The sequence below is a fragment of the Stegodyphus dumicola genome, chromosome 9 (genome assembly GCF_044657685.1).
Source record: "Stegodyphus dumicola isolate Sdum_Otavi_A_Nest chromosome 9, ASM4465768v1".
Taxonomy (NCBI): Eukaryota; Metazoa; Arthropoda; class Arachnida; order Araneae; family Eresidae; genus Stegodyphus; species Stegodyphus dumicola.
Window position 1 is genome coordinate 144009634 of NC_140776.1, and position 11054 is coordinate 144020687.

The following is an 11054-nucleotide window of genomic DNA, read 5'->3' on the forward strand; positions in this document are numbered from 1 at the left end:
TTTCAACAGCGCTTTTTATCATTTATTCATTTTTTGAAATGTTCTTTTAGGCATGCACAATCGTGAAGTAATTGAGCAAGTGGAAAGAGGTTACAGAATGCCCAAACCTTCAAACTGTGAATGTCCAGATTCAGTTTATTCAATGATGTTACAATGTTGGGATGCAGATCCAGAAAAAAGACCCACATTTGAGTTCCTGTTTGGCTTTTTTGATGATTATTTTGTGTCTACAGAGCCAAGTTATCGTAATGCCGAAGATTTCTGAAAGCATCCAAGATTGTATACTTTGTGTTTCATCCGTTGAACGGTGTCAAAATATAAAATATTTAAATGAGAACTTTTTTTTTAACTTTGAATGTTTTATATATCTCCTGAAGTTTTTTCAGGCAGAAAAGAGCTCCCAAGATGTTTTGTGAATGTATCATTTTTAGCATTTATTAATGGCATGTAAATACATATTTTTGTCATAAAGTGTTTGTCATTTTTATCACTCAAAATGTTTGTTGCTTTTTAAATCTCAAATGCTTCAATTTTAGAGTACAGAAATTTAAATTTTAAGCTTCCAGACATTGTGCCAAAGTTAACTAGAAATGAGAAGAGTTTTTATATAAAGCTTGCATTTTAGGAGTAGCCTCATTTTTATCAAAAGTCTCAGCAAGTCATTTTCATATTACAGTTTTCTTTCAACTATTTAGTAATTTTATAAATATCTTGAAGATTCTATCTGCTGTAAACAAAATAATTTAAATTTTTGCGTTTATATACATTGAAGAAAACATAACATGCATCAAAATTTATTTATTTGTACATTGTTATTCATTTTTAGAGGACTGTGCTAAACATAATTTCAGAAGTGTTTCTATTATTTAAGCATTTAATGCACTTTCTGAAATAAATTATACATTTTGGTATATCTTACTAGTTGTAATAGCTTTGCGTCTTTATGTATTTTATAATAAGAAATTCATATTATTTTGTAACTGCTTATTTTACGTACCTTTAACTAAAATAATTGAATGACATGCCTTCTTAATATCTGGTTTCGTTTTGATGTTTGTATAGTTATTTATAAATGTAAGTGGAAAAAAAATTCAAAAGCTTTTGTGTATTTTATATATATCTGTAATATCATGTTTTATTGAAATAAAATGCATAAGTACAGTTGACCTTTGACATTGGGACTAGGACTTCTGATTCTTCATGTTGCCAAAAACTTGCGTAAAACTTCTGCCTGAAATCTTTAAATGCTAATAGCCTAATTTTAAATAGAAACTTTACTGGTGGCATGAGGAACAAGTTTCATATTTTATGTGTTGTATATATTCTCATTTATTCTCTTTTTACAATAAAATAACTGAGAGGAAAGAAAGAAATTATTTGTAGATACAAAGATTTAAAAGTATATTATAGTAGGATCGGTAAGTAAATTTATGTGCTCTGGTTACTTGATGTTAAGTATGCTACCAAGAATAGAGCATGAGAAACAAGTTTTTATTGCAGGTTCAAATGTATTTTTATGCACTCGTGGGAAAACCAGATTTTTCTTTACTTACTAATAGACTATGCTATTTAGCTACAAGTTTTAAAAAACATAGCAGATTGTCTAAAAATTGATTCATCATATGTCTTAGAGGGCGAGGGAACCTACTTGCAATCAATTTTTCTGCCACTTCAAATCTGCATTTTTCAAAGGTTAACTGTATTTAAGTATATTTATGAAGTATACCCATTATTTATAAAAATTTCTAAATTATTTGGATATATACATAATATCAGTTTTTGCTTTTTATGAATTACCGTATTTGATGGCATATAAGACGCACTTTTTTTTTTTCCTAAATTTGGTCTCAAAAATGTTACCTGCGTCTTATACGTGAAGGACACAGGTTAACTTTCAATACTGAATGCTATTTTTAGCCTGGATAAAGGTCTAGACGAACATAACTTTTTCTACATCTGCCATAATTATTTTGCGCATGTGTGAAATATCTGTCGCCAAAAAGCGCCAAAGCTCAAAGCTGATGTCGAAGTTCGAACAGGTTTGACGGTCACTTTACGTCTATGGAGCCTGCAGGAAGAGCAACTGAAGACTGCTAAAAAACAAAAATATAACCTTTGATGCCCAGCTCCATCTTGGCCTCAGGCATATTTCGTGATAGGCAACGTTTTTCTTGAATCTGTATTTTGTGTTGTTTCTGCTTTTTTTTTTTTTTTGTTTTTTGTACTATGTTTGATTGCTTGCCGTTCATTCATTTATTCATTATTGAAATTTACATATCATGTTCAAAATAGCTTTTCGTTTGTTAATTTTCCTTAATAAAAGTATGTTTGGTAATTGCATTCAATGATTGTTTATTTGGCTTTTACGAAACGTGAGAACTAAAAGAAAACACATTTTAAGTTATTGTGGTCGTACTATTGAAACTTTTTTTTTCTTGTGTGTGGCCTTCTAAATAAAGGTTCGTCTTATATGCCGTCAAATACGGTATATTTTGCATACTCGCATGTTTTGGAAATACTTAAAGCTGAGTTATTGTTTTACAAGGCATTTTCCCATTACTCTTAAAATAATTAGATTTTCTGAAATCATACATTTTTAATACAATTTTCATTAAATGCATTTACATTAATTTACAAGTAACAGCACATTCTTCTCTTAGCACTTTTTTATAGTTTTCATTTTTTTAGAAAATTTCTATTGCTTTGAAAATGTTTGTTAAGATGTGTTTCATCAAATTTCATATTAGTAGTAATTCTACTATTTAGTTTAGTTTTAAAAATATTCAAAAATTCAGATTCTTCCCGTTGATTCTTGTTAATTGTCGAGATCACGAGCTTTACATGTTTTACCAATAGGAGTAAACAAATGTTCCAAGTAATAATGTTTAGTTATATTGTAATATAAGTGTGTTATGTAAGTCAGTAAGAAAGGGGGAAAAATTCTCAATTTTTTGTACTCATTTTGTGAGAAATTAATGTTAACTTTGCATTTTCATTCATGTCTATTTTTAAACAAAAAAGAATTACTTGTGCTTTATATATATATATATATATATATATCATTGTATGTATATCTATATATGTATGCAGTTAAATCTCATTAATTTCTGGATGAAGGCATGCACATTTCTCAAGTTTTTAAAATATCTGATGAATCTTAGCATTATAAGATTTTAAAGTGATCATTTTTTGAAACTGAACTATTCACTACCAGTCTTATTTATATAAATATGACAGACTGTCCTTTTGTGCCCTAAAATTATAGGTCTTCTAAGATATGTGCATAAGAATGTAATGTAAATTTTGAATATATTAGCATGATCAGCAAGTTATTAATGAAAGGCATATTACAATGCATATACTTTGGGCATGCAATAGCCAGCCTGTTGGTATGATTACTTATAGTTTTTAGGTTTTATTGTGGCAAAAGCATCACTATTTTGTAATCATACCTCAGTCCAAAATTGTTCTTTTTCTCCACATCTAGTATTACAGCTAAAAATTTTCCACCAAACTTAGATTGATCAATTATGGGCCATATACCTCTTTTAGCTATTTGTCTTTGGCTGGTAGTGGTAAAAAAGGTAAAAATATTTAATTAAAAGCATTTATCCTCTTCATGTATTTTTGTGGTGTCAAAGCTAGAAGATTAATTGAATATTGTGTTGTCCTTGAGTTCATCTCCAGATAAGAGCTCGACTAAATGTTTTAATTTCTCATTCTGAGACTGAGCTTTTATTTATTTTTTTTTTTACAATGTAATGATTCAGTTATCATTTTCAGAATTATTTAAAGTTGAGAAAATTTTTCTTTTTCTTTTGACTGAAACATTAAGCTAGCCAATTTCAGGGATGGCCAGCCCGTGGCATACATGCCGCAGTGTAGCACGGCAGAGTTTCAGCAGTAGCATATGAAGAATATTGAAAAATTTAAGGATATGAAAAAATAATAATAATACCGTGTGTAAGAACTCTCTCAATAGATACACTCGTAAATGCACTGAAATAAATATAAAAATTCACTTTCTCTGCAAAATGTTAATTGTTATTCAACTGAAATCCAAATCCAAATTATTGAATTATAACTGCATACTACACTGAAAAGTAAGTATAAAGAACGTATTTCGTCTGAAAATGATCCAAATTGTATTGATCTTGGAAATTTGTGCCAACAAGCAATTTTCCAAATTTACACGATTTTGCTGTCAGGTATTGTTATAGGCTTGATGTTTGTGAACAATTGTTTTCTATAATGAACATAATAACATCAAAAATATGGTTTAAGATTAACTGACACATATCTTAAACACCTAATTTTGGTAGCATCTTGAAGAACTAATCCGAATATAGATGATTTAGTAAAAAACTACATATTCAAAAACCACATTTATTAAATACTTACTGTTTAATAGTTATTTTAGAGTTAAATGTTTCAAAATATGACTTTTATTTTATGCATAACCTAACTCACTGAACCTTTAAAAATGTTTATTAACAATAAATCTCTAGTTTATACATTTGTTTTATTTATTATATTTTTTAAATGTCTACTACCCGGACTTGCATAACAAAATGTGCTATTTGCATAAAAATCTTATAATCAGCATATAAGTACTACTAAATTTTTCACCTGTTTGTATTTTTTAGTATGTTGGAAATGGCACGCATAACCTTTTCTTTTTTCCCAGATAGTGGCACTCTTCCCAAAAAGGTTGGCCATCCCTGTTTATTTGATTATGGCAAAGCCCACAAGGGCTATTTGCCTATGGGGAGGGATGCCTTCATGAAGGACTTTCTAAGGGAAACTGACTCGTATACACATTTACACATGGGGAAAATCATGAAAATGCCCATTCAGCCAGTCCATTCATCAAATTCGAACCTCAGGCTGAGCTACCATTTTAGCGACCGCTTAGCCGCTGGTAGCCCACTACCCATTCAAAGTCTTCAACAAATAATATAAATTCTGTGTTAGTTCATTAACATAGGATACCTATTTCTTCCCTTTTAAGTTTATTGCTTTTTTGCAATGTAATTTATAGAACAAGATGAGAATAAATCAAGATACATGCAACTAGTTTATTTTTTAACTTCCTTATTAAAATTTTAAAATGGTTTCTAAACAAAACTTTTCATATCCACGTGTTGCTTTTTTGCAAATAAAAAAAAAAAAAATCATAAACTAAAAACAATTTTTTTAAAATAGCTGTTAAAGCTTAAGAGGGTTCAGTTTTTAATCATAATTTGCTATAAATGAATAGAGTTTTTAAATGTTTTTCCTGTTTAAAAATGGAAAGAAGTATAAGCTCGAAACATTGCCAGAAATGCATGTGTAAAGTAGACTTTTATAACATTAAAGAGTATATTGTTTCAGAATGACAGTTATCAGAGTATAAATGTATCAGCTGTTTTAAAATGATCATATGATTGTTTTTAACTCTCCTTTTTTTTTTTTTTTTTTTAAATGTGTGTGTGTGTGTGTGTTTAAAATTTAAGTGTTAGCTAAAAGTGAATATATCTTTTTACTATATGAAACTGGAGGTAAAAAATTATGATCTCTTGATTTACAAGTATATATTTTAATAAGCTTTTCTTTAAAAATATGTAGTCTGTTAACCTGTGTGTTTTTTGTGTCTTACATGCAGTGTCAGTAAAATACTTGGTGAAACTAGTAGAATGCAATCAAGTGCTGTTATAAAAATTCTGCTTGGTCAAGAATAAGAATTAAACCTCTGGATCCACTGATAAAAGCTGTGTTCATATAATTATCAAAGCCATTGTTTTATTTCGTTCTCCCTCCATTTCTTTTTATTAATAATTCAAGTGTGCTTTAAAAATCTGTTTATTTATTTATTTTTGCCCAAATTCTTAATTCATGATTGAACTTATGCATAACAATTTCATCGTAAACTAAATTTGGGAGAATATCCATATTTTTTAATAAATAAAAAAAGTATATTTCTACATTAAAAATATTAAATATTCACAAAATATGAAGTGGAAATGAAATTGAATGGAAACTATATTTTTTTTTTCACACAAACTCAGCTTTGTTTAGATGCAGTTTAAAAATCTAATCTTGAATACTTAAGACTAGGACTTCAGTACTCTCTAAAGTCTGTCAGGTTGGGGGGGGGAAATTGAGAGCTATATTGAAAGGGGAAAAGATAATTGCTCAGTATTGTTCTGCAGTTCTTAAAGCGTTTACAGTAAGATTTGAAACGTGCAATATCTCAGCAACAGCATGTCTCCCCCCCAATTCTAGAGATAAAAACATTTTTTCTTGGGCCTTGCTGAAAACTGTTTGAGTGTTTTATGTGATAAAAACATGACTAGGGTAATATTGTAGTAAAAAATGGGCAAAATATTCAATAAAATTTGATCTATTATGCTTAAAAGTGCTTTTGATATTCATCTGTCATTTTAAATAGTCTGTTATTAGCTTTTTCTTTGCTAAGTTATGAGGTTTCTTAAACTGCTGGAACATTTTTGTATTTTATTGTAGATTTGCTTACTCTTTTAAACATCTATCAATGATACAGTAATTATGTATTAAAATTAATCATTTTTTAGTGTATCTGGAATTTGTTTATTTTTCTCTTGAAAGAGTAGCATAACTGTGAAATTGATCTGAATATTTTATGCTTATAGAGGAATTTCTCTTGAACCAAATGATTGGTGAGAAAGCATCATGGTAAATGCAAGAAAACATAAAAATTAGGCACATTTCAACTTTAAATTGATGTTAATTTTATAGAGATGCTGTATCTATTTCAAGAGCATTTTACACAAACATTTGTCATATTTTTCAAATGCAAGTCTTCCTTCAGATTGGCAGGTCACTATCAGATATCTATACAAATTTTGTAATAGTGTCTGAAGTATTCCTCTAACGTTAAAGCAAATTTAAGATAAAGTTTTGTAACAGATAGCAGCACAGGTTCTTCCCCCCCCCCCAAGATGTGAAAGTTAAAATATTAACCTTCTGAGCAACATAACCACTTTTATTTAGTCATGAGATCTATTGCTACTTGGTGTCTATTATGTAGTTATTTAAAATATATTTCTTCTTTATTTCCTTTAATAGTACAATTAGCATTCTAGTAAAAGCAAGGTTATGAAATCAAAGAATAAAATAAGTGATTATACAAATGTAGCTAATCAATTCTGTTTAAAAGTAACTCTTCATTTCGGATCTAAAAGCAACACCACTGAGATGGTTAAACATATATAAGCATTTACATGTTTCAGGGGGATTTTACTGTCAAAAATATTTTCTTGAATTTTACATTGTTTGTTAATATGAAATTTACTCATGATAAATCATATTTTGATTAAATTTTAAGTCATTTATCTTCAGATGTTTGTAGCATATTATATGTAACTTGCACAGCAAGTCATCAAAATTGTGAAATCTGTCGTTTATTTTCTCGGTATTTTTTCCTGTACTGCAGTTTTATGCTCCCTTTTCATTGCACTTAAAAAAAATTAAAAGTATTATTTTAATTTTAATTAGGTATGAAATTATTAAAAGATTTTTTAAAACAATTCTCCCATAATAGTATGGAGGAATACAGTGCAGCAATTACTTTGGCCTTAGTAGAAACAAAAATAGCTAGCACATTGTACATCTTTGTACTTGATGATTGTGTAAGGCATAAATAAACGTATTTATTAAAATGCATAATTTTCACTTTATGAATCTCATTGATTTGAAATAAATTGTATCCTTTAAATCCAATTTTCAAAGTTCTTATTAGTCTTCCTTTTGTAAATAGTCATAATCAGAGTGATAATACACAAGTATTTTGATGCAAGCTTTTATAGGGTATTTTCTGAGTTTAAATGTTTTGACAGATTTAATTTTTCTCTTGTTCTTTTTTATGTCTAGTATAATTGTTAGTTTTTTTATGTTTAAATAAATTCATTTAATAATGTTAAAAGTAACATTAATAATAAAATAAGAAAATCTTCCCTTTTAAAAAAGAATAGAAATCTTGATATCATATGATGATAATAATGATATGTAAATGTAAGATTTAATTCAACAAATTTAATATGTGTTTGGTTATCTGTATTAAAAAGTGGGAGGCTTTTGGGGTAGAATATATATTAATGTAAATATTCAAAAGTTTTTGTATAAATTCCAGGCCATGAAATTTTTCACGAAATTTCACTATTCTGTGATTGCCCTGTGAATTTTGCCAATGATAAAATTATCTAATTATATGTATGTACATGAATTTGATAGGCCATGGTAGTGTAGAAGTTTCAGATGCATATAAATGTCCATAAACTAAGAGAAAAGATTTTATTTAACAATATACAAGGTTGAAAGGGTTAGAGAAAAATTGTCTTTAGTGTATCTAAGTTGAACCTTTCTTGAATTTTGAATTGAAATACACTAAAATGGTGGCTGAAAACGCGTGAAATGGAATAGACTATTAAAATATGCTTTCAGATTTATACTCGGAAGCAATTTATGTAAAATTAATGAGATTTGATTGTATTTTATGATGTAATTGCATAAATATCTGCATATGCATATATATGTTTATGTGTGTATGTTAAATATTTATTGTCATTTATCAGAATTTATTATACATTTAGCTGCCGTTAGGCACAATAAGTTTCTAAAAAACATTGCTTTCATTTCTGCATGGCTGAATTAGTATTTACTGATTATTTCATAAACTAATGAACACTTTATTTAGATGAATGCCATTAGCTAAATTAAATTCATGTATCTATTTGAACTTTATTTTTCATTTCCTGATTTCTGAAATTCCTTGTTTAATTGTAAAGATATTTGCAATGATTGCCATTTGACTGAATTTAATTATATATTCTGCAGTATATTTCTTCACAATGCAAATCATTGATTTTATGGAAACTAACCATTTTATAAAGTTTGAGATACTTAAACATACACTGCCATTGTATATTTGCCTTATTTTTCAAAGTGTTACAATTTTTCTCTGTCCTTTATCTCCAAATTATTATTTTACCAGATTATCCCTTGTTCTATGTTTTCTGTATGCAACAAATAGATGCTACTAAAGATTTCTGGTAATATAAGTTCTCATCTAAAATATTTATTTTGATCAGTGTATTTTCCTAATAAAGCTTATTTGTTATATATTATATAATCTCTATCCCCTAGTTTCTGAAAGAACCTTTTTTGTGAAGGAACATTGCTCAGAATTTTTTTCTAAAGTATATGATAATCACAGATTATTTAAATCAGAGCTTTTGTAATTTAAACTGATTTTACATTGTCTGTAACTTATTATAATATAGAAACTTTTAACAGAATGTTAATTTCTGAGACAATATCAAAAGCTCTGTTTTAAATAAGATGCTGCATGCATCGATTGACGATTTATTGTGATACTCATTTATATATATATATATCCTGTTTTGTTCATTTTTTAACATAATTAAAAGTTTCTTCCTCAACATTACATATTTTTTTTACCTTGCAATAATAGAAAATGTCATGACCAGGTTTTATTGTATTTTAATAATAAGCCACTAGTAAAAAGAAGCAGTTTTTATTGACTGTGTAAAAGCTATTGTGGAAAAAAAATCAAAGTTTTTATATAAATTATATTTATATCAAAAGTAATTTTAATTGCTTCTGGCATTTCTACCAAACATCAAATGTTTAGCAAGCCTTTACATGTGATAGTTAATAATTCACAGAGGAATGTGTTATTTTTCCATTGTATTATAAGACAAGGTTGAAAATTAAATAGATTTCTGAAAATAACTTTATGTGTTATATGTTTGTAATTTTTTCTCAACATCAGTGTAAAGTATTTTATCTATGAAGAGGTGATTTAATGTTCTTATCACAACCTCTAATACTAAAAAATTCAATAAAATTTTGCTTGGAGTTTCATCATATAATAACCAAATTGAGTGTAGGGCTACAGGAAAAAATTCTGCAGTAAAAACAATTTTCTACCATTTTATTCATTTAACCTCTTCTTATCCCCCCCTAATGAATTTTGTGTGCTTTAGATTTTTCATTTTGTACTTCTTTTCATCCTTAGTCCCATCCCCCATTACATTTTGTTTCTTCTTTTATTTGCACATCGGATTAGCGATTTTGTGAAATACGTTTTGAAGTTTTATAACATATTTAATATTTGCTTTAGTGCAAATGACAAAATTGTCATTCCCACAGCTACAACTCTCCTGATTTTACCTGTTTTCCTTGTTTTTCATCGCATTTTCTAGTTTTCCACCAGAACCTTGAATCTCCTGGTTCTCAATTTTTAACCTGTACTAAAGAAAATGTTTCCAATAATGACAATTGTGCGAATTCTATTCCCTCACCCTTAGTGATTTTTAATACAATTTTTCTTATTAAATTTTAATTGATCTGAATTGTCTTAACCTACTGAAAAATTACAAAATAGAAATTTGTTGAACTTGGAAGATTTAATTAATGTTTTATAAGTTAATATTTGTTTTACAGTAGTAAATGACATATTACTAAGTTTATCCACATTTCAGTTTATACATTAATTATTAATTTTATTTTCATCATATTTAAAAATATTTTAATAAATAAAAGCTTTTTTGCCCCCACTCAGGATTTTCTTAGTGTGAACCTGTGAGGTAATTACAAAATGAAGTTAGCCAAAGAAAATAAAATTTAAGCCAAAGAAAATAAACTTATCTACGTAATAAAATGTTGATATATTTTATATTATTATCTTATAAAGAATTCTGTAATTGAATCGTGCATTATAAAATGAATTTTAAGTCAGTTTGGAGCTACTTCAAAATTGTGCCACCACCCAGCATGAAAAACCTACTAGCTTTTCGTACTCCAATGTTGGAGATAATGCATTTCTAACTTAATTATAGTAAAATGATAATTGCTAAATTAAAATTGTGAATTTTCTCATGTTTCTAAGTATTCTGAAATTAAATTGTATCTTTGTTGCATTATCAGAAATATCACAGTGTTTATGCCAAATTATCCGCTTCATTTAGTGATCACCGCTAAAAGTAAGTAATACCATTATTATATGTTAGTTT

The 11054-nt window shown here is 27.8% G+C and overlaps 1 protein-coding gene across 4 annotated transcripts in view; it reads left to right on the forward strand.

Annotated features, from left to right (window-relative positions):
• LOC118196523 (tyrosine-protein kinase Fyn-like) overlaps positions 1-9771 on the forward strand; it is an 86006-nt gene extending 76235 nt beyond the window's left edge. For all 4 annotated transcript variants that reach the window (XM_035367985.2, XM_035367983.2, XM_035367984.2 and 1 more), the window contains one exon: positions 51-9771. In XM_035367985.2, coding sequence (XP_035223876.1) covers positions 51-265 — 215 coding nt within the window. In that variant the 3' untranslated portion in view covers positions 266-9771. The remainder of the gene's footprint in view (positions 1-50) is intronic.
• The last annotated feature ends 1283 nt before the right edge of the window (positions 9772-11054 follow it).